This window comes from Pseudophryne corroboree, chromosome 3 (genome assembly GCF_028390025.1).
Source record: "Pseudophryne corroboree isolate aPseCor3 chromosome 3, aPseCor3.hap2, whole genome shotgun sequence".
In the NCBI taxonomy this organism is placed as follows: Eukaryota; Metazoa; Chordata; class Amphibia; order Anura; family Myobatrachidae; genus Pseudophryne; species Pseudophryne corroboree.
The window spans coordinates 192,477,370-192,501,860 of record NC_086446.1 but is presented as its reverse complement, the minus strand read 5'-3'; the positions used below and the strand labels follow the sequence as shown (position 1 = coordinate 192,501,860).

At 43.0% G+C, this 24,491-nt stretch overlaps 1 protein-coding gene across 1 annotated transcript in view; it reads right to left on the bottom strand.

Moving 5' to 3' along the window:
* Window positions 1–979: 979 nt before the first annotated feature.
* Window positions 980–24,491, bottom strand: part of RET (ret proto-oncogene) — a 170,166-nt gene continuing 146,654 nt past the window's right edge. Inside the window, exons 16-20 of the mRNA XM_063958742.1 lie at window positions 23,222–23,292; window positions 21,851–21,988; window positions 21,307–21,406; window positions 8,683–8,830; window positions 980–2,990 (exon numbers count right to left, since the gene is read on the bottom strand). Of these exons, the coding sequence (XP_063814812.1) occupies window positions 2,833–2,990; window positions 8,683–8,830; window positions 21,307–21,406; window positions 21,851–21,988; window positions 23,222–23,292 (615 nt within the window). The 3' untranslated portion in view covers window positions 980–2,832. The remainder of the gene's footprint in view (window positions 2,991–8,682; window positions 8,831–21,306; window positions 21,407–21,850; window positions 21,989–23,221; window positions 23,293–24,491) is intronic.

Below are 24,491 nucleotides of genomic sequence, written 5' to 3'. Positions count from 1 at the left end.
GCCGGCTATGATAGGTGTCAGAACACACAGTGCATCACAGCTTGATGCATATGGAGCTGCGTTGCTGCAGACCTGTCAGTGTCCATACTGACTCCTGTCCACTACTAATACTGCTTACAATGGGAATGTGAGTGCCAGAAATGGAGAAATTAATGTGGGTGACGTGATCTGATGAATCCATTTTCTTTTACATCTTGTATACAGACGGGCACATGTGCTTTGTTTACCTGGGGAAGAGATGGCACCAGTATACACTAAGGGAAGAAGTGAAGTCGGCAGAGACAGTGTAATGCTCTGGGCAATGTTCTGCTGGGAAAACCTGAGTCCTGACATTCATGTGGATGATACTTTGACATGTGCCACCTACAGTACCTAGACATTGTTACAGATTAAGCACACCCCTTTATGTCAACTGTATTCCCTGATGGCAGTGGCCTCTTCTGCACGATAAGGTGCTCTGCCACACTGTTCAGGAATGGTTTGAGGAGCATGGCAAAGAATTCAAGGTGTAGGCTTGGCCTCCAATTCCCCAGATCTCAATCCGATTGGAAAAAAAAAGTCCAAGTCATGGAAGCCCCACCTCGCAACTTACAGGACATAAAAGGGTCTGCTGCAAATGACTTGATGAAAGATATCACAGAACACCTTCAGAGGTCTTCTGAAGTCCATGCCTTGATGGGTCAGAGTTATTTTGGGACCTACACAGTATTAGCCAGGTGCTTTTAATGTTATGGCTGACAAATATAACTGTATTAGACAATTGGCTATGACGTGACGGCTCAAATACAACCCATCTATGAGGCAAGATAAGAACTGTAGGAATGTAAATATTTTTGAATACATCAAACTACACTTGAATTCGAGTTTCTCCAGTTAAGGTTGCTCCTTTTTACCTCAGGCAACATCATTGAACAGACAGCAGCTCACAACACATTAGCATACTTTCAAATTAGTTTACATGAATCATACAAAACACAACTTGATGATGACAATAAAATTAAGTTTAGTGAAGAAAAATAAATATAATATTAAGTAACTATAAAAGCACAACATAACATCTTTCTTTGGTACAGTTCTCTAATGGCATAGTTATTTATTTCCATTGTAATACAGCTCCTAAGTGGCATGGTTCATGGTAGAGCAGGTAAATGATAACATTTTATACTGTGCAGCGTGTTATGTGACAGTCTGACAACCATGGTTAAGAGAGGAGCGAAACACACCTGAACCTATTTATGAAAGCCCCTCACATATAAGACACAAAACCACATATACTGTAGGCTCAGGCTTGGCAGAACTTGTCAAACGTTAGCAAAGCTAAACAAATATTACAGCATTAGGAGACTCACTAGTATTTATAAAATGATGATGACAATGAACTCTATATAAGGCATCTTTCAACAGGCCATCGTGATAGACCGTCAATCCCCAAACACTTCATGTATTAAACTGAAATAATATCCAAAATATACACTTTTCTGTACTTAAAAAAATACATATAAAAGGAATATAAAACTGGGAACTCAACAATTTGAGGGGGGGGGGGGGGGGGGGGAAGGGGAGAAGGGGAACAAATCAAATATTTGGCTTTCCTAGCAAATTAAATTATCTGTGTTTTTTATTCAACATAATTGTTTTGATTCAACATCTCTCCTTTAAGACACCATATTCTGAACCAAATCCTTGTTTTTAGTAGTCAGCAACGTGTTCCGCCGCAGTGCACCTGTTAACCGCACTGAGCGTGTTTGTGTGTATGGAAATCTGTGCTATAGTATAATGGAGGTATGTTGTAAGTAGTAATAAAAATCAAAATATTTCCTGGAAACTTGCCGGAATGAGGTAAAACAGTCTTCTTTTCAAGATGTCGTAATACAATTTTCCAGGTTTACAAGTTGGGTACGGTCTTAATCCATATAGGGGAAGATTTATCAAAGAGTGAAGAGAGATAAAGTACCAACCAATCAGCTCCTGTCTGTCGTATTTTAAAACATAGCCTGTGACATGGCAGAAGCTGATTGGTACTTTATTTCTCTCCAACTTATCTCTCTCCAGGCTTTGCTGCATCTCCCCTATAGTTTCCAGAATAAAGTAAGATTTAGAAGTTTCACTTGCCAGTATGTACTTTTACATCAAAATTTCACAAACTGGTGAGAGTCAGTTCACTATTTTTCATTGAATATTGTACGTCTAAATGCTAATTTGTTATCTCCATATGCAACATGTACATACATATACACTTTTTTCTCTATAGTTATCCAGTAAACAAGGCTGGGGATATTCCACAGACCATGTTGTTGACACACACAAAAAAAAATGAAAACAATAATAATAATAAAAAAAAACTATCATTAAAGAGACAACATACATCTTAAAAATATTTTTGTTTTAAATTAATAGGATTAAAAATAAAAAAACTTGAGCTTGTTTTCACAGCAACACATACATAAGTGTACTGAATACAGACTATTGTGCAACAACAGCATATATAAAAAGGTTCTACTGAGTTTGGTTTACAGATTTGATATGTCTTGGAAAAACAAAAGAAGAAGACACAGCCCCACTTCTGCTGCTGCTGAAGGGGAGAACAACATACTATATATATATATTCAAGCGACTTGTGCAGCCCTCTCCAGCAGCCTTAGAGGTAGGTCAAGCCAAAAAAAGTTGGCGCTACTGACACACAAAAGCAACGTTGGTTTGACCAATTTTCACTGGCACAAAGAACCAGCCAACGGACTTTCCATTTATTCTTTGTGTGTTGTGTTTTTTTAAACTATTTTCTTCCCCAATCGCAATTTTTTTGTTACCTTCTAGGGGAAATAAAATTGATATTTAGCTATCAAACTTGTCCATAAATTTTGCCGATGCGGGTGGAATCATCCAATTAGAATAAACACAGTCATTGGCATATCTTGAAAAAACAGACTTATTGGCATCAAATCTCGGGATTGGAACGGGGCTCTCTTCAGGCCAGTTCGGATAAGACATGCCTAAAAATGAAAAGACATAATTTGTTCTGCACTGAAGAACCCAAAAAAAAATATATAGTAAAAAGCTTCACGTGCAGACAGTAAGGCCCTTGGCAAAACTCCCTTTATTGAGAAAAAAAAGACAAGCCGTTGGTGTTGTGACAGAGACACATAACAAAAATAATGCAGAAGAATAGCCACTAACTCAAGTGAACATTAAGAAGGGTGCTATGTAAGGGGGATATGTTTCAAAGCTTGCAGAGAAAGAAAGTGGAGAGAGACAAAGTACCAACCAATCAGCTCCTACAGTAACTGGGATTTTTCAAGAACAGTAAAGTGGCAGTTGGTAGGTACTTTATCGCCCTCTCCAAGCTTTGATCTCTTCCTTAGTTTCTATATAGCCACTTGAGTGCTAAAAACTTCCTTCCCAGTACCTTGAAACTGGGAAGTAATGATCTACTAGTACTGAAGGTAAAGCAACAGGCGTGCTACATGATCATGTCATATCAGATATAGATTTTTAGTAATAAATTGAGACAAGTCTCCCTTTTACTATATGTGTACTGATAATGTGCCTCCACTATATTATATTTGTAGGTTAACCTATAGTACTCAATGCAGGAAAATAGAGGCAATATGAACTACAATGAGATACGTGCAATGCTATTCATTTGCAATTCTATCGCGTTCGTTTTATTACATTTCACTTTAGTTCATTGAGATTTTCTTTCATCATGAATTCTTTAGCAGCAATGTTTCAAATTTAAATAAATTTGGTTTTAAAGTAAAAAAATATGACTCCTGGAGTTTCTAATGCAGTTTCCATAACAACAACAACGGCTAATGTCTGTGCGACAAGAAGAGTCTGTAAAACAGGAAGATAACCAGGATATACTAAGAGGAAGTCCACCACGTCAATTTTGCAAATTAAGACTGAGGTTTGTTGATGTTAAAGAGGCCAATGCATTTTAGTTTAGTAAAATCCAAGGTAAATCAATATTAATATTTTTTTTCCAGCATTGGTCAGACTGTTCCCCTTAATTTGTATACATTTGGAAACACAGAATAATGGAAAATCCCAAGTCTGATTCTTTCACTGTTGAAAATCAGAGACAAGAAAAAAAAATAAGGAGTTTTGGCAAGAACTATGCTTACTGTCTCAGGTCACCAACACAACAAGACATTTATACCAGAGACATATCAAGAGACAACACAAAAGAAACAATTATTCACAAAGCAAAAGTAACCTTCTTGTGTGTCATTGTCACAATAATAGTCTATATAGGCCAAAGACGCCCAACGTTGGCTCTCCACCATCAGTTGTTACAACTCCTCATCAGCAAATATAGCATGATCAACTAATGGACTGCAGATGGAGAGCAAGGTTTGATGAAGAGAATATGTGTTTCCATAAGACTGGATTAGCATAGCATGTAGAAGATCGTTTTACATTGTAATTTCATATGGAGAAAAGATGCCCCCATTAGTTTACAACTGGAAATAAAACAAGCTATTCTATTGCACTTGACATTGCAGTAGACACATTGAATCTACAGCCCGCTTCCTCCTCGTCAGCTACAGACATTGGCCCTCATTCCGAGTTGATCGCTCGCAAGGCGATTTTAGCAGAGTTACACACGCTAAGAACATGGGGAGAAGAATTGGCTGCGCTTGTAATGTGGCCAAAAAAAAACCAACCTGGTTAATGGAGAGCTGACAAACACAAAAATGATAATAAAAATTGTTTATTTAAAATATAAATATACCAATGAAATTAGCACAATATCCTGAAATATTGATTATATAGGTGTACTCTGAGCTGACCCTAAATATCAAACAACAAGTAGCAGCATTGATACAATTATTAGATGATTATGAGAGAAAGTTATAACAATAATGTAACAAACATGTGGCTTCTCACTGAGATCAATCATTCACAGAATTCATGAGATTAATATTATCTAGGAGTACAGAGGCAGCATGTACTCCGAGAAATAGGAGAGTCCCAACAGCAAATGGTTTAGCTTGAGGAAAAATGATTAGCTTATCTCTTAAGGGCTATTTGTACCGGGCGTCCCCGGTAAGATCCAGTAATGCCCTTTTGATGGATAAATGATTCTAGCAGACTGCCCTAATGGGAGCTATTCCCGTATGCTGGGAAATAGCTCTGCTTTAACCGGCTTTATTTCCAGGGATCTCCCGTGAGCTGGTAGAAATCCTTTAAAGTGCCCACTTACGTGCAGTTAGGAGTAACAGGTCCCTTGCCGTTAATTGCTTAATTAGCAGAGCAGAAAGTACTTGCCGTGCAGCGAAGTTTTTCCAGAATGGGCAGGTGTGAAGAGATGAATGAGCACACTGGAGCTGAAGTGTCCGTGCTCGGCAACCGCCGCTGGCAGCAGGGGAAAGCCGCTCAGTGAGAAGCGTTTCGTCACGATTACGTGACTTTTTCAAAGGAATATATTCCTTTGAAAAAGTCACGTAATCGTGACGAAACGCGTTAGGCTCCTCCCACCATCCCTCTGATTGCTGACCCATTGAACTCCGGCATTTCAAGCATCCACTACGGACGGCTCCGATCAGCGCTTCTCACTGAGCGGCTTTCCCCTGCTGCCAGCGGCGGTTGCCGAGCACGGACACTTCAGCTCCAGTGTGCTCATTCATCTCTTCACACCTGCCCATTCTGGAAAAACTTCGCTGCACGGCAAGTACTTTCTGCTCTGCTAATTAAGCAATTAACGGCAAGGGACCTGTTACTCCTAACTGCACGTAAGTGGGCACTTTAAAGGATTTCTACCAGCTCACGGGAGATCCCTGGAAATAAAGCCGGTTAAAGCAGAGCTATTTCCCAGCATACGGGAATAGCTCCCATTAGGGCAGTCTGCTAGAATCATTTATCCATCAAAAGGGCATTACTGGATCTTACCGGGGACGCCCGGTACAAATAGCCCTTAAGAGATAAGCTAATCATTTTTCCTCAAGCTAAACCATTTGCTGTTGGGACTCTCCTATTTCTCGGAGTACATGCTGCCTCTGTACTCCTAGATAATATTAATCTCATGAATTCTGTGAATGATTGATCTCAGTGAGAAGCCACATGTTTGTTACATTATTGTTATAACTTTCTCTCATAATCATCTAATAATTGTATCAATGCTGCTACTTGTTGTTTGATATTTAGGGTCAGCTCAGAGTACACCTATATAATCAATATTTCAGGATATTGTGCTAATTTCATTGGTATATTTATATTTTAAATAAACAATTTTTATTATCATTTTTGTGTTTGTCAGCTCTCCATTAACCAGGTTGGTTTTTTTTTGGCCACATTACAAGCGCAGCCAATTCTTCTCCCCATGTTCTCAGTAATCAATTAAGCATATACACAATGCTTTTTTGGCAGCGCTCGTGATGTTGCTTTAAAAACTATCCGATTAGGCGCTTCTAGCAGATTTTGTGTAGTTTTACACACGCTAAGCCTCCGTCTACTGGGAGTGAATCTTAGCTTCTTAAAATTGCGACCGATGTATTCGCAATATTGCGATTACAAACTACTTAGCAGTTTCTGAGTAGCTTCAGACTTACTCGGCATCTGCGATCAGTTCAGTGCTTGTCGTTCCTGGGTTGACGTCACAAACACACCCAGCGTTCGCCCAGACACTCCCCCGTTTCTCCAGCCACTACCGCGTTTTTTCCGGAAACGATAGCGTTTTTATCCACACGCCCATAAAACGCTGTATTTCCGCCCAGTAACACCCATTTCCTGTCAATCACATTACGATCGCCGGAGCGAAGAAAAAGCCGTGAGTAAAAAAACTATCTTCATAGCAAAATTACTTGGCGCAGTCGCAGTGCGAACATTGCGCATGCGTACTAAGCAGAAAAACGCTGCGATGCGAAGAAAATTACCGAGCGAACGACTCGGAATGAGGGCCATTATACGGAACCTGCTAAGTACACTGTCACAGTACTTCTCACACAAAAACCTCAGAGGACAAATTTGGCCATACATAAAATATGGCTATCACTATGACGTCATTTCTGTGCGTCATCCCAATCCTCATCATAATATGCACAGCTTTATTTATGAAATGTACTGGTAATGTAAGCTTCCTGACCTCCACAATTATGTATAATTAAATCTGGAAAACATTTAGTCGATATAGGGGATTGTGTAACTCCAGTTGTGTTTAGAATAAAATTTTATACTAATCAGTTCTGTTATTTGAAACGGCCTGGCATTAATTCATGTTATTACATTTAATAAGCTTTATTAAAATGATGGTAGCTGTCATAGACAAGGTTTATAAAATAGTGCACTAGATGATATTGAAAGAGTCAATCACATAAGTGCTGTTTGTTCCATCTCAAGCTGTCCAACTTAATACATGCCTCCAAATGTGGAGTTGTTGCTTATAACAACCAGTTTGTAGCTAGTGATTAGCTAGCAAATTCTGGAAAGTGATAGTTAGAATCTAATTGGTTGCTTTGGTAACACCTCTTTTCCTTTTTAGAGGTTTTAGCAAATCTACCCCTAAGAGTGTTTAAAAAAAAAAAAATCATCATATTTTAATGGTGCAAATAAATATAAACCTATATTAACCATTGTCTAACTTGAACTAGACAGACTTAGGAATCTTAGTAAATTTTGAGCTGCTATTTTGTAGCGTCCCTTTATCAATATATGGATTAAATTATTTCTTATCATTCAGACCCAGAAACACACCAAAAAAAAAAAAAAAGATGGAAGGAGGTACTGGTTTCCAAAACATCATAACAGTGTATTTCCACTGGGTACACAAAAACAACAACTGTGTGACACTTACCAGAATGCTTACCTAAAGTATCTAGATTTCACCCAAAATACTTCTCAAATACTAGTCGACTAGATGCACTACTAGATTAATACGCATATTTAAACAGTTGCCCTTATATAAAGAGTGCATTAAAGAACGAAAAACTCAACCTCTTCTGTTCATCTATTTTCTTTGCTTCTTCCTCTTCTATACCCTCTATTTCCACATTTAAAATTTAATTGGATGAATTTAACCATCTGCTGTATTTATTTTTCCACTGATGAAAATCTCACTATACTCTTCTATTATGCATTAGTAGTAGTTGTTGTTATTATTATGACCTTTGTTGCTTCGTATGGACCTCTGAGTAGGTTGTTTACATAATCCCTTTCATCCATTGAATAAAATTTGTATTTAAAGAACCAAAAACTCAAATGGAACCAATCACTAAATTGGTCCATTCAACTTTAAAAGGGATAACTTGTAACGAGGAAACTTTCCAGAAAGCAAAATATGGACATATATTATGTAAATTATACAAGTGAAGTGCTGCTAGTTAATGCCACAGGCTGCCGATATGAACTAGCAATTGCGCTTGTTGATGATTTCTGTAAATATTTTTCTTAGTTATACTGTTGAGATGTGTTTTAGGGCTTATAGATGTGTATACATTTTTTATACAGTATACTCTCTTATGCTTCTTTTGAACAGTGCTGCAAATATCTCTGCAACCATCGGCATATAAATTTGCAAAAGAAAAAAAAAATCCTTAAAAATAAAATTTAAACAGCTGTTCAAGCAGAGTTTGATTGGTTTCATTCAGACACAAGCCCCTGGGAGCGCTAGAGATGTTCAGAGAGATTGCACTTGTCCTATGTGATAGCGCAGCTAGAATCTAGTAAACGCATGGGAAATTCTACCATAGAGTTTGTTTTCAATCCAGGTTGAGGGAAGTGTTCGGGGGAGTGGGGCGTTATTACAGTCCACCAGGGGGGTCTCCTCTTCAGAAAGGCCATCATCATAGAGAATTGAGTCTGCAGGCGTGGAAGCAGCAAGGTCCAAATAGTCCTAAGAAAGTAGGAAGGAAACAATTTACACATTTAAAATTACTTGTAAAAAAAATGAAAAAAAATAAAATAAAATCACATATTGAAATGATTGTCAGAAAAACGGTATAGATTTTTTATGAAGATTTGGCAGACCACAGCTCTACATAGCCCATTTGTTGCAAAAATTCTATGCATGGGGCACATTGCGGTATCTCGATATTCATTCTGATATCCTCTACTCCCCCCCTCTTTCACTACTACATATGGGGGTATATGCAATTGCGGTCGATTTATATCGGTCCCTGCGGCCGTGGCATTAAATCACTAACTAGTCACCCCTGGCCGGGGTACCCTGGAGGAGTGGGGACCCCTTAAATCAAGGGGTCCCCCCTCCAGCCACCCAAGGGCCAGGGGTGAAGCTCAAGGCTGTCCCCCCCATCCATGGGCTGCGGATGGGAGGCTGATAGCCAAGTGACACAAAGAAAGAATATTGTTTTTTGTAGCAGAACTACAAGTCCCAGCAAGCCTCCCCGCAAGCTGGTACTTGGAGAACCACAAGTACCAGCATGCGGGGGGGAAACGGGCCCGCTGGTACCTGTAGTTCTACTGCAAAAAAAATACCCAAATAAAAACAGTACACGCACACCGTGAAAGTAAAAATAAGAATTTACTTACCGATAATTCTATTTCTCGGAGTCCGTAGTGGATGCTGGGGTTCCTGAAAGGACCATGGGGAATAGCGGCTCCGCAGGAGACAGGGCACAAAAAGTAAAGCTTTCCGATCAGGTGGTGTGCACTGGCTCCTCCCCCTATGACCCTCCTCCAGACTCCAGTTAGGTACTGTGCCCGGACGAGCGTACACAATAAGGGAGGAATTTTGAATCCCGGGTAAGACTCATACCAGCCACACCAATCACACTGTACAACCTGTGATCTGAACCCAGTTAACAGTATGATAACAGCGGAGCCTCTGAAAAGATGGCTCACAACAACAATAACCCGATTTAGTTAGCAATAACTATGTACAAGTATTGCAGATAATCCGCACTTGGGATGGGCGCCCAGCATCCACTACGGACTCCGAGAAATAGAATTATCGGTAAGTAAATTCTTATTTTCTCTATCGTCCTTGTGGATGCTGGGGTTCCTGAAAGGACCATGGGGATTATACCAAAGCTCCCAAACGGGCGGGAGAGTGCGGATGACTCTGCAGCACCGAATGAGAGAACTCCAGGTCCTCTTTTGCCAGGGTATCAAATTTGTAGAATTTTACAAACGTGTTCTCCCCCGACCACGTAGCTGCTCGGCAAAGTTGTAATGCCGAGACCCCTCGGGCAGCCGCCCAAGATGAGCCCACCTTCCTTGTGGAATGGGCCTTAACAGATTTAGACTGTGGCAGGCCTGCCACAGAATGTGCAAGTTGAATTGTGCTACCAATCCCACGAGCAATCGACTGCTTAGAAGCAGAAGCACCCAGCATTGTTGGGTGCATACAGGATAAACAGCAAGTCAGATTTCCTGACTCCAGCCAACCTGGAAACTATATTTTCAGGGCCCTGATAACATCCAGCAACTTGGAGTCCTCCAAGTCCCTAGTAGCCGCAGGTACCACAATAAGCTGGTTCAGGTGAAACGCTGACACCACCTTAAGGAGAAACTGGGGACGAGTCCGCAGCTTTGCTCCGTCCGAATGGACAATCAGATATGGCTTTGTGAGATAAAGCCGCCAATTCTGACACTCGCCTGGCCGAGGCCAGGACCAACAGCATGGTCATTTTCCATGTGAGATATATCAAATCCACAGATTTGAGTTGTTTAAACCAATGTGATTTTTTATGAATCCCAAAACTACGTTGAGATCGCCCAGTGCCACTGGAGACATCAAAGGGGCTGTATATGCAGTACTCCCTTAACAACTTCTGGACTTCAGGAACTGAAGCCAATTTCTTTCTGGAAGAAAATCAACAGGCCGAAAATTGAACCTTAATGAACCCAATTTGAGACCCATAGACACTCCTGTTTGCAGGAAATGTAGAAATTAACCTAGTTGAAATTCTTCCGTGGAGCCTTCCTGGACTCACACCCTGGCACATATTTTCACCTAAGTGGTGATAATGTTGTGCGGTCACCTCCTTCCTGGCTCTGACCAGGGTAGGGATGACCTCTTCCGGAATGCCTCTTTCCCTTAGGATCCGGCGTTCACCCGCCTTGGCGTCAACGCAGCTGCGGTAAGTCCCGGAACAGACACGGTTCTTGCCGAATCAAGACCCTTCTTAGTATCTCTTGAAGTTCCGGGAACCAAGTCCTTCTTGGCCAAACCGGAGCCACGAGTATAGTTCTTACTCCTCTCCTTCCTATCATTTTCAATACATTGGGTATGAAAAGCAGAGGATGGAACACATACACCGACTGGTACACCGACGGTGTTACCAGAGCGTCCCAGCTATTGCCTGAGTGTCTCTTGACCTGGCGCTTCAGGTGGGACGCCATCATAACCACCTTTGGTCTTTCCCAACGGTTTACAATCATGTGGAAACTTCCAGATTAAGTTTCCACTTTTCCGGGTGGAATTCATTTATGCTGAGGAAATCTTCCCAGTTGCCCACTCCCGGAATGAACACTGCTGACAGTGTTATCACATGATTTTCCGCCCAGCGAAGAATCCTTGCTGTCATTGCCCTCCTGCTTCTTGTGTCGCCCCGTCTGATAACGTGGGCGACCGCCATGATGATGTCCTACTGGAGCAGCACCGGTTGACTTTGAAGCAGGAGTCTTCCTAGGCTCAGAGCATTGTAAATTGCCCTTAGCTCCAGTATATTCATGTGGAGAGAAGTCTCCAGACTTGACCACACTTCCTTGGAAATTTTTTCCCTGTGTGACTACTCCCCAGCCTCTCAGGCTGGTATCCGTGGTCCCCAGAACACAGTCCTGAATGCTGAGTGTGCTGCCCTCTAAAAGATGAGCACTCTGCAGCCCCCACAGAAGAGACACCCTTGTCCTTGGAGACAGGATTATCCGCTGATGCATCTGAAAATGCGATCCGGACCATTCGTCCAGCAAATCCCCTGAGATCTGCCGAATGGAATCGCTTCGTAAGAAGCCACCATTTTTCCCAGGACTCCTGTGCATTGATGCACTGATACTTGGCCTGGTTTTAGGAGGTTTCTGACTAGGTCGAATAACTCCTTGGCTTTTTCCTCCCGGAGGAACACCTTTTTCTGGACTATGCCCAGAATCATTCCTAGGAACAGCAGACGTATCGTCGGAAAACAGCTGCGATTCTTGGAATATTTAGAATCCAGTCGTGCTGTCGTAGAACTACTTTAGATAGTGCTCTTCCGACCTCCAACTGTTCTCTGGAACTTGCCCTTTTCAGGATATCGTCCAAGTAAGGGATAATTTAGATGTCTTTTTTCTTTGAAGAAACATCTTTTCGGCCATTACCTTGGTAAAAGGCCCGGGGTGCCGTGGATAATTCAAACGGCATCGTCTGAAACTGATATTGACAGTTCTGTACCACGAACCAGAGGTACCCTTGTTGAGAAGGGCAAATTTGGACATGGAGGTAATCCTTGATGTCCAGGGACACCATATAGTCCCCTTTTTTCCGGTTCGCTATCACTGCTCTGAGTGACTCCATCTCGATTTGAACCTTTTATGTAAGTGTTCAAAGATTTCAGTTTAGACTATGTCTCACCAAGCCGTCTGGCTTCAGTACCACAATATAGTGTGGAAAAATAATACCCTTTTCCTTGTTGTAGGAGGGGTACTTTGATTATCACCTGCTGGATATACAGCTTGTGAATTGTTTCCAATGCTGCCTCCCTGTCGGAGGGAGCCGTTGGTAAAGCAGACTTCAGAAACCTGCGAGGAGAAGATGTCTCGACTCTCCAATCTGTACCCCTGGGATAATACTTGTACTATCTAGGGGTCAACTTGCGAGTGATCCCACTGCGCGCTGAGACTCTTGAGACTACCCCCCCACCTTGAGTCCGCTTGCACGGCCCCAGCGTCATGCTGAGGACTTGGCAGACGCGGTGGAGGGCTTCTTTTCCTGGGAAGGGGCTGCCTGCTGCAGTCTACTTCCCTTACCTCTATGTCTGGGCAGATATGACTGGCCTTTTGCCTGCATGCCCTCATGGGAAAGGAAGGATTGAGGCTGAAAAGACGGTGTCTTTTTCAGCTGAGATGTAACTTGGGGTAAAAAGGTTGGATTTCCCAGCTGTTGCCGTGGTCCCCAGGTCCGATGGACCGACCCCAACTAACTCCTTCCCTTTATACGGCAATACTTCCATGTGCCGTATGGGATCTGTATCACCTGACCACTGTCGTGTCCATGACATCTTCTGGGTGATATGGACAACGTACTTATCTTGATGCCAGAGAGCAAATATCCCTCTGTGCATCTCACGTACATATATATAGAATGCATCCTATTAAATGCTCTATATGAATAAAATATTTTCAGTCAGGGAATCCGACCAAGCCAACCCAGCACTGCATCTCCAGGCTGATGGCGATCGCTGGTCGCAGTATAACCACCGTATGTGTGTATATACTTTTTTGGATATCTTTCCAGCTTCCTATCAGCTGGCTCCTTGAGGGCGGCCGTATCTGGAGACGGTAACGCCACTTGATAAGCGTGTGAGCGCCTTATCACCCTAAGGGGTGTTTCCCAACGCGCCCTAATTTCTGGCGGGAAAGGGTATAACGCCAATATTTGCTATCGGGGTAACCCCACGCATCATCACACACTTCATTTTATTTTATCTGATTCAGGAAAAACTACAGGTAGTTTTTTCACTCCCACATAATACCCTTTTTTGTGGTACTTGTAGTATCAGAAATATGCAACACCTCCTTCATTGCCCTTAACGTGTGGCCCTAATGAGAAATACGTTTGTTTATTCACCGTCGACACTGGATTCAGTGTCCGTGTCTGTGTCTGTGTCGACCGACTGAGGTAAATGGGCGTTTTTAACGCCCCTGACGGTGTTTCTGAGACGCCTGGACCGGTACTAATAGTTTGTCGGCCGTCTCACGTCGTCAACCGACCTTGCAGCGTGTTGACATTCTCACGTAATTCCCTAAATAAGCCATCCATTCCGGTGTCGACTCCCTAGAGAGTGACATCACCATTACAGGCAATTTCTCCGCCTCCTCACCAACATCGTCCTCATACATGTCGACACACACGTACCGACACACAGCACACACACCGGGAATGCTCTGACAGAGGACAGGACCCACACTAGCCCTTTGGGGAGACAGAGGGAGAGTTTGCCAGCACACACCAAAACGCTATAATTATATAGGGACAACCTTATATAAGTGTTTTCCCTTATAGCATCTTTATATATATCTCAATATCGCCAAAATCAGTGCCCCCCCTCTCTGTTTTAACCCTGTTTCTGTAGTGCAGTGCAGGGGAGAGCCTGGGAGCCTTCTCTCCAGGCTTTCTGTGAGAGAAAATGGCGCTGTGTGCTGAGGAGATAGGCCCCGCCCCTTTTTCGGCGGGCTCGTCTCCCGCTATTTAGTGAATCTTGGCAGGGGTTAAATATCTCCATATAGCCTCTGGGGGCTATATGTGAGGTATTTTTCGCCAAAAAAGGTTTTCATTTGCCTCCCAGGGCGCCCCCCTCCCAGCGCCCTGCACCCTCAGTGACTGCCGTGTGAAGTGTGCTGAGAGGAAAATGGCGCACAGCTGCAGTGCTGTGCGCTACCTTTAGAAGACTGCAGGAGTCTTCAGCCGCCGATTCTGGACCTCTTCTTACTTCAGCATCTGCAAGGGGGCCGGCGGCGCGGCTCCGGTGACCATCCAGGCTGTACCTGTGATCGTCCCTCTGGAGCTGATGTCCAGTAGCCAAGAAGCCAATCCATCCTGCACGCAGGTGAGTTCACTCCTTCTCCCCTAAGTCCCTCGTTGCAGTGATCCTGTTGCCAGCAGGACTCACTGTAAAATAAAAAAACCTAAGCTAAACTTTCTCTAAGCAGCTCTTTAGGAGAGCCACCTAGATTGCACCCTTCTCGGCCGGGCACAAAAATCTAACTGGAGTCTGGAGGAGGGTCATAGGGGGAGGAGCCAGTGCACACCACCTGATCGGAAAGCTTTACTTTTTGTGCCCTGTCTCCTGCGGAGCCGCTATTCCCCATGGTCCTTTCAGGAACCCCAGCATCCACAAGGACGATAGAGAAACTTTATTACATACATGCATGCCGACACACACATACTTACCTATGTTCACACGCCGACTCTGTCCACTTCTCCAAGTAGAATCCACGGGGTACCTGAAAATAAAATTATACTCACCAAAATCCAGTGTAGATCTGTCCTCTTCTGTTTTGTAATCCACGTACTTGGCAAAATAATAAAACGCATTTACCCGGACCACGCACTGAAAGGGGTCCCATGTTTACACATGGGACCCCTTTCCCCAAATGCCAGGACCCCCCGTGACTCCTGTCACAGAGGGTCCCTTCAGCCAATCAGGGAGCGCCACGTCGTGACCGCGAGTGACCTCACCGCTGACGGCAAAGTTCCCACCATTGAAGATAATGGAGCGGCAGTGCTATGTGCCGTCTGACAGCTCAGACGCGCACAGCCAATCAGGAGAGTGCCACAACGTGGCGCTCCCTGATTGGCTGAAGGGACCCTCTGTGACAGGAGTCACGGGGGGGTCCCGGCATTCGGGGAAAGGGGTCCCATGTGTAAACATGGGACCCCTTTCAGTGCGTGGTCCGGGTAATGCGGTTTGTTTTTTTGTCAAGTATGTGGATTATAAAGAGAAGAGGACAGATGCTACACAGGATTTTTGTGAGTATAATTTAATTTTCAGGTACCCCATGGATTCTACTTGGAGAAGTGGACCGAGCCTCGTGTCAACATAGATAAGTATGTGTGTATCGGTATGCATGTATGTAATAAAGTTTTACTTTCACGGTGTCTGTGTACTGTTTTAATTTGGGTATTTTTTTTGCAGTAGAACCACAGGTACCAGCGGGCCCGTTTCCCCCTGCATGCTGGTACTTGTGGTTCTCCAAGTACCAGCTTGCGGGGGAGGCTTGCTGGGACTTGTAGTTCTGCTACAAAAAACTATATTCTTTTATTTGACACAAGGCTATCAGCCCCCCATCCGCAGCCCTTGGATGGGGGGGGGGGTACCCCGGCCAGGGGTGACTAGTTGGGGATTTAATGCCACGGCCGCAGGGACCAGTATAACAGTGTCCCCCGGCTGTGGCATTATCTCTCCAGCTAGTGGAGCCCGGTGCTGGTGTTAAAAATACGGGGGACCCCTACGCTTTTTGTCCCCCGTATTTTTTGCACCAGGACCGGACGCAGAGCCCGGTGCTGGTTGTAAAATTACGGGGGATCCCCTGTCAATTTTTTACCTGTATTTTTACAACCAGGACCGGCTCAAAGAGCCCGAGGCTGGTTATGCTTAGGAGGGGGGACCCCACGCATTTTTTTCAAGATTTTTAACCCATTCCCACCCCTTCCCAATGAAAAACATGCTCTGATCTCTTCATATTATTTTAGTCAGTAAAAAAATATATATATATTCTTTTAAAAAATATATAAATAATACTTGTGGCTCCTAATAGACAAACCAAGTAGATAATGCCTTCTAATATAAATAGATATGCTATTAGCAACAACAACAAAAAACATGTTTTTAACATTTTTTATTAGATTCCGCCACAAAATGAGGCAGACTGAAATTGACGAAATTACTGTCGAAAAGCACGGTTGTCGAATCGACATTCTTCAATTGAATATACTTTTGTCGAAAAGCCGCATTTTTACCATTGCAGACATGTCGAATTTGACAACTGTCGAATTTCAAAAAGTCGAATCTGAAACGGCCGTTTTTTTGTCGAAAAGTACTGTATTGCATTGTCGAATTTTTTTTTGTGTGTCGAAAATGCCCCGTTTTTCGACATTTGCGGCAATTCGACTGCAATTGCATATACCCCATGGTCTACTATATACCTTCGCAGAGGTGGGCACGTATATACACATATAGGTATATTGGTCTACGATAACTTGCAGTGCCAGCTCTGGGTCAAATGGACAAGTGTTGTATATATGTTTCTTATTATACGAATTTAACTTGGAAGATTGTTCTGGTCACTAATACATGTGGGCTAAATTGGTTGTCTGAGTGGCGGATGATGTAATGTAATTGTTTTTGTTCAGTGTCTGTATTGTATTGTTTTGTTTTATTTTTTCTGTACTGAAATTTTCAATAAAGAATACGCAATTTAAAAAACAAAACAAAAAAAAGGACATGCGCAGTTTAATAAACCTATAATTTCAGTGAAAGGTGGTCCCCCTGGAAAAAGCTTGCCAGGTTCTCCGAATCATAGCTAGCTACAAACATACCACCTCCATATTTGATGATTTTTCACATTATGAGAAGAGGCAAGAGGAAGAGGACAGTGTCAAGGTGATTAAAAATTAGAGAGGCACATGCAATCAGGAACAACACACAAGCTTTCACCTCCACTCCTATATTGGTGTGGAACAGAAAGGATTTCAACCAAGCAAATATATAATTACCACATTACTGGACAAACTGAAAAACTAGGGGCCAAAGCCTTCAAAATTGTACCCCCTTCTCCATTTTCAGGGATTAAGATAATCTCGGATTTATTGCTGGGATGCAAATAAACTGGTGTATACCACAGGATCAAGATTGGATATTTTCCCCTCCATGGAGTCTAGAGACTTATTTTGTGAAAATCTCTTGGATTTCTTTTTTTCCCATTTTTTTATTGCATTTTTATTTACATTATTTGTGGCAGATGCCTTATATTTGTTTTTCACAGCTCCCAGTTGCACGCATGTGAGCATACCTGTGTGTCCCAGTTACACGCATGTTAGCATACCTGTGTGTCTTATTTATTTTATTCATATTTTATTTTTAAATAAAGAAGCCCCTTAGATGTTTTAGCAGCCCCTCCTGAGCCCCCACAACAGGCCTGGATGGGGAAAGTGGAGTTCGGGTGGGTTCGGTAAAGTACTAAGCACGACTGTGCAGTCAATTTTTTTGTTATTGAGCCCATGCGCCCTAGTGGAGATTACCACTCTACAGTCCAAACTAATTTCATACTATAAGTAGGACTGTGGGAGGAAGCAATGCTACCCTCTGTGCCCACAGCATGCCTCAGCCTGGAAAGCCCGACATCTACCTGCCTGTAAGCCACCATGAAACTCCATACTGGGCCTTATTCAGTAAACTGTTTGTGCCTCACAGGAGCTCCTGGCCCATCTAGTGCTACAGTAAAATGGAAAACTAATGCAATGCAAGTTCACTGAAACTCTGTTCTTCTAACATCGCAAGGTCTTGCGAAAACCCTACGCAGCCCTTAGAGAAAGAAGATCCCCCTATACAACAAATGCGCATCTTCTAAATAAATCCCAAAATGTGGAACATCAATAATAAATCAAAATTAAGGTTGACTAATTGGAGCCATTCATTTGAGTGAGTCAACATGAAATAATGGAGAAGAACCTCTGTCGAATGCTCTGGCAGAAAATCTCACTTTTACCTCTCCAGCAGTTGTGCTGGATTATGATTCAGTCTCTTCTGAGTCACTGTCTTTGGCTACAAATGTGGTCTCTCCCCACTTTATTTAAAAACACTTTGGCAATTTCCATTTCCACCTTTGCGGCTAGTTTTCACAAATCTGTTTGTGATGTTGAAGCTAGTTTCATATCTGCTCTAGGCTTTCATTTAAAACTAGGATCAAGTACAGCAGCACCCCTGGACTTATACAGCATAGGCAGCACCCCTGGAGAATTACACAGCACAGCAGACAAGCAACAGCACCCCTGGACTTAAACGGTAGTGGGACAGCACTCCTGGACTGATAGGGCAGAGGGGCAGCACTTCATATAGGCAGCACCCCTGGAATGATGTGGCAAAGAAAAGATGTGCAAGATGGAATTGTCCTTGGGCCCTCCCACCCATCCTTATGTTGTATAAACAGGACATGCACACTTTAACAAACCAATCAATTTAGCGACAGGGTCTGCCACACGACTGTTGGATTAAATTATTGCTTTTTTTTTTGGTGGGGGGCCCAAACTAACCAATCAATCTTTCCTTGCACAAACTGGCTCTACAGTGGCAAGATGTCATCCTCTTCCTCAGATCCCCCCCCCCCTTCAGAGTTTACATCCTCATCCTTACGCTATTACCCAAAGTTTCTGAACTTGACAATGACTTACGATTAATGTGCTGCAGGTGACGTAAAAGGGAGGATGTTCCTAGGTGGTTAACTTCCTTACCCCTACTTATTATGGATTGACAAAGGCAACAGATGGCTTGACACCTGTTGTCCAGATTTGTGGAGAAATATTTCCACACCGAAGAGGTGGCTTTTTTAGTATTTTGCCCAGGCATGACAATGGGCTTTTTCATCCCATGGACAACAACCATCTCCACTGGTGCCTTATTCAAACAAACCACATCACCATCAGAATCCTCTGCAGCGCCAGCTACACCCATATCCTCCTCATCCTGGTGTACTTCTACTGTGACATCCTCAATCTCAATATCAGCAACTGGACAGGCGGTGCTCCTCCCAGCACTTGCAGGGGGCGTTCAAATGGTGGTAGGAGCCTCCTCTTCCCATACAGTGTTGTGAAGGTCAGGCCTAGACATTGCAACCACGGACAGTGCCAGCACCCCTGTATTTTCACAACACCCCTGTAATTTTACAGCATACAAGACAAGGCCAGTGAACATTTATTTTCACTGCACCCCTGTATTTTTACAGCATACAAAACAGGACCAGTGTACATTGATTTTCACTGCACCCTAGAATTATCACAGCATACAAGACAGGGCCAGTGTACATTTATTTTCACTCCACCCCTGAATTTTTACAGCATACAAGACAGGGCTAATCTACATTGATTTTCACTGCACCCTACAATTTTTACAACATATAGGGTCAGTGTAATGTTATTTTAACAGCAGCACCCCAATATTTTACAGTACACCAGAGCAGTGGGCTTTTAATTTTTAACTGCACCCCTGAATTTGTATAGCATACAGGCCCAGCAGCACCCCTATATTTTACAGTATACAGGAGCACTGTGCTTTTCATTTTTAACAACTGCGCCCCTGAATTTTCTATAGCATACAGGGATAGTGTAATGTTATTTGAGCAGCAGTATAACATACAGGGACAGTGTAATATTATTTGAACAGCAGCACCCCTATATTTTACAGCATACAGGAGTAGTGTGCTTTTAATTTTTAACAACTCCACCCCTGAATTTTTACAACATACAGGGCCAGCAGCACCCCTATATTTTACAGCATATAGGAGCAGTGTGCTATTAATTTTTAACAACTGCACCCCTGAATTTTTTTAGCATACAGGGCCAGCAGCACCCCTATATTTTACAGTATACAGGGTAACCGTGCCCCTGCACCCTGTACAACACAATGACAGCCAGGACAGCAACACCCATATACAGCTGCAGCACCCGGCCGTAACCGCACATGAAACACCAATGACAGTCAGGACAGCACCCCTAACACAGCACAGGTACACCACAGTGACTGCAGCAGCACCGCTACAGAGCACACACTAGCCCCACCCAATGCCACCACCCACAGAGAGAGAGAGAGAGAGGTCTGTCTGTCTCACTCTCCGAGTCCGGAGTGAAAATGGCGGCTACGCACGGCTGTTTTGATGGGATCCAAAACCAGCGACAATTCGACAGCGGGATGATGATGTTTTGCCTCGTTCTGGTTTCCGAGTCTGGCGGGAAGTCCCGAGCTGGACTCAGATCCAGGCTCCAAACGGGATGTTCGGGAGGGGGAAGGGGGGGGTAAAGTTCGGTTCTCAGGAAACTGAACCCGCTCATCTCTAATAAAAACAAACTCTCTCATGCAAAACCCAAGGACTTATAAAAGTTGGGATTTTTTTTTATTTTTTTTTTATAAACTAGCCATCACTACCACATAGATCTCTAAACTGGATGTCTGCCAAAACACGATGAAAGAACATCCAGTACATTAGAGGAAAAGGAAGTGCAATATAAGACCATAATTATGGACCATGAAGTTCTAGGGGCTGAAGAGATGCTGCCAAAGCACATTTTCTACCCGTGGCTGGATCCGTGTCACCAGATGACAACAGTTATCTTTCCTTTCCTTTTTTATATAAAATACTGTTTTGCATGTAAAATACTAGCTATGTCTGCTTTACTGAAACTGCTTCCAATGGGCATCTGTTTGGCATGGCCATGTTTGCCTTTCTGCATTCTAAGTAATAATGAGAAAGTCAAGAATTGATATTTTGATAAGTGACTGCAGATGAGAAGTATCTAACCTTCTAAAGAGGACAGAAGTTGCCCATAGCAACCGGCTATCACTTTATATAATGTACTTGATAAATGATTGGTTCAGATGAGTAACTTTCCCTCTTTAGGATGTCTGATACATGTCCCCATGTGTACCCTATCATACTTGCCCTGCTTTTCACCATCATTTTCTCCAGTTCTTTACTGATCTCAGCAAATGCTGGCCGCTTGTCTGGCTCCTGTTTCCAACATTTCAGCATAAGATTGTACCTGAAAGCCAGGAAACACATTACTGATATCAATTTCTTAGAAAGGCATCATCGATGTTAACAATAAATGTGGTATGAAAATTCTATGGATGCATTTGGAAGCTAGGAAGAAAAGCCTCAGTCGTATTGGACATGTTTTAATGTATACCAGCAGCTCTCATTCACTGACTATATAGTGGGGATATAGCAACTTAAGAAAGTAACAGAAAGCATATGATATTTGTTATGAGAGTTGATTCTGTTTTATGCTCAGTTCTTACACAATGAGCCAATATAATTCTAGCATACATATAAAACCAGTAAAGTGTTATCTAATGATGTGACATAACAGTATTATGCTTTACTGGCAAGATTTTTATATTAGCCTATACTGCTAATGATCTCATAGTATACATTCATTAATTAGAACCTGGGACGGAGACAGATAGGCAAATGCTAGGCTTACATTTCATCACTGCAGTTCTCCGGCTTCTCCATCCTATAACTAGTTTTTAGAAGGTTGAATAGTCGCTCTGGAGCGATGCCTGGGTATGGATTTCCACCAAGTGTAACAATCTCCCACAGGAGAACACCGAAGGACCACCTGATCACCAGACATTGCAGACATACAGTAAGGGGAAGAGGGAAGCACATTAATAATCATGTAAACATTTAAATATAAAATGTTAGAACAATCTATGCAGGCTTCCTTATTTAGGGCTTTTCATCACCAAGTAGGACTGTGTGTGTTGTCTTGAAGTCTTGTAGGTAGAGCACAGCGCTGATGTACTGCTGCTGGGTCCGTGTGGTTATGTAGGAGGATTAACAATAGGGCAGATGGGGCTACAGCCACCAAGCCGGCCATATAAGTATTACAATTCTATTTTCCTCACAAAATTATTCAGTTTTCCTCCTGCTACGTATTTACAGCCTGATCTGGATTTCTATGCAGACCCGATTGTTTACTTACAAATCTGATTGTTGGGGGACTGCGCATGAACAAGTCCAGTTCTGTGCAAAACGGGCCCTGCAAGATCGCTCACAGTCCCCTCTTAACCTCAGCATGATTGACATGCTGTGTGATGCCCTCGTTTTTTTAGGCTTGGCAGCCCATGGTGCATTTTATTTGTACAGTATTGCACTGCCACTTCCCTGCGGCTGTGCAATACAGAACAAATCAGAATTAGGCCCTTAGTGAGACACTGGGGCTGATAGGGTAGGGCTGGCCACAACCACCCATCACTGGTCACTGCTCCTCCCCTTCTAACAATAAGTCCTTGATCAATTTCAATCCCAGGCCCATGTGGCCCTTAATCCGGCCCTGGATGTAGGGGGAGCGACTTGCAAGAAGAGAGACAGTTCCTTATTTAATGGCCTTTAGGAGTGTCACAAAGCCAAAAAGCAGATCTGCTCCTATAGCCTGATCACTAAATGACATCTGTGTTTGGACCACGTCAATATGGACAATGTGTAGTTGGTTGCCACAATTTGATCAAAATGTATATATAACTCCCAACATTTAGACATATGACCCTGCACACCCTAGTACTACCCCAAAATGCCACCTTTGGGCAAAACTCTGCCCATTCCAGCACACTAAAACAGATCTATCTCCGGGGATGCAGCCCTCTTATATGCATTTTCATCTTTTGCCAAGTATACTTTCCTCACAATATTGTTCCTATTTCTGTCTTCGGCAATAAGAAAATGTGATGTTGCTCAATTGTAACCAAATTAATCTAAAATATTCATTGCCTGCTCCCAGTCAGGTTACCCCCTGGGCAGTACACCCCTCTCACACAGCCCTTGCAGATACATGCACTAAACAACAACTTACACATCGCTTTGTGTTGTGTATATGTGATCAAACAAGGATTCTATCGCCATCCACTTCACTGGTATTCTTCCCTGGAAATAAGAGAAAGAAGAAAAAAAGATTCATCTAAACAGATGCTGTTGTAAATGGGGTTAATGTCACATAGTGTAATCACATCATTTTAGCATGTTATCTATTTCTCTACACACACACACACAAACACTGGCACAACTGCACACACACAATTCAAAAATCCAATATGGCTGTAAGGTCCGTCCTAATATAAATAAATCAGCATAATCCAAATAGACCAGCAATCCATATTTATAAAAAGAAAAGTACAAAAAGCAAAATCATATATACACAAACAGTATACAGATGTGCAAGGCCGGATTAAGGTATGTGGGGGCCCCTGGGTAACAAATGTGGGCACCCATTTATATAATTGACAAAGTGACATACCCTATATATACGGATATATCAGAAGCAGGTGACAGTAAAAGCAGCAACTGGTACACAGATTGTCAGTATGTGAGGTTACTGTACAACTATGAAGTAGTTCTCAGCAGCGGATGACTGTACAAGCATGAGGCTGCCCACGCACTGTTAACACGTGTACAGTACAGGCTTCGTAAACAGGGCTGTGGTGGCTGATGTCATCTGCAGAGGAAAAAAGTGGGGCACGTATCACGGAGCTACTCCGTACAACCCCAGGATGCACCAGCCGTAAGTGTGGGGAGCTGCCTCTGAGAGACCCAGTCATCATGTCATCATCTCACGAGGCAGCAGGCAGGGCAGTGAGCTCTGTGGCGGCCGCTGTATACAGAACTGCTGAACCGCCACTAAGAAACGGAGCACAGGTAGCAAAATGCTGCTGTGCTCTCCATTAATTGTGGGGGTCACTGCCACCATCCCCTATAATCCAGCCCTGCAGATGTGTCCTCATGCACCAAGTGTCTATAGCAGGCCTGGCCAACCTGTGGGTCTCCAGCTGTTGTGAAACTACACATCCCAGCATCTCCTTCCACAGTTCTAGCATTCCCTAATAGCAAAACGGTGGCAGTGCATGCTGGGACTTGTAGTTTTACAACAGCTGGAGAGCCGCAGTTTGGCCATGTCTGGTCAACAGGACATAAAACCCCAGCACAACGGAGAAGCTCTGAGCAGAGTAGTGGGCATATTTTAAGTTCAATTTTGTTTATTAGTCGCGTTGCAGATGAAGTGAATAGCTGCTCACAATGAACCACAGATGCTAGGTTGCAACTTAAGTGCACATAAAGTGGTATAACGA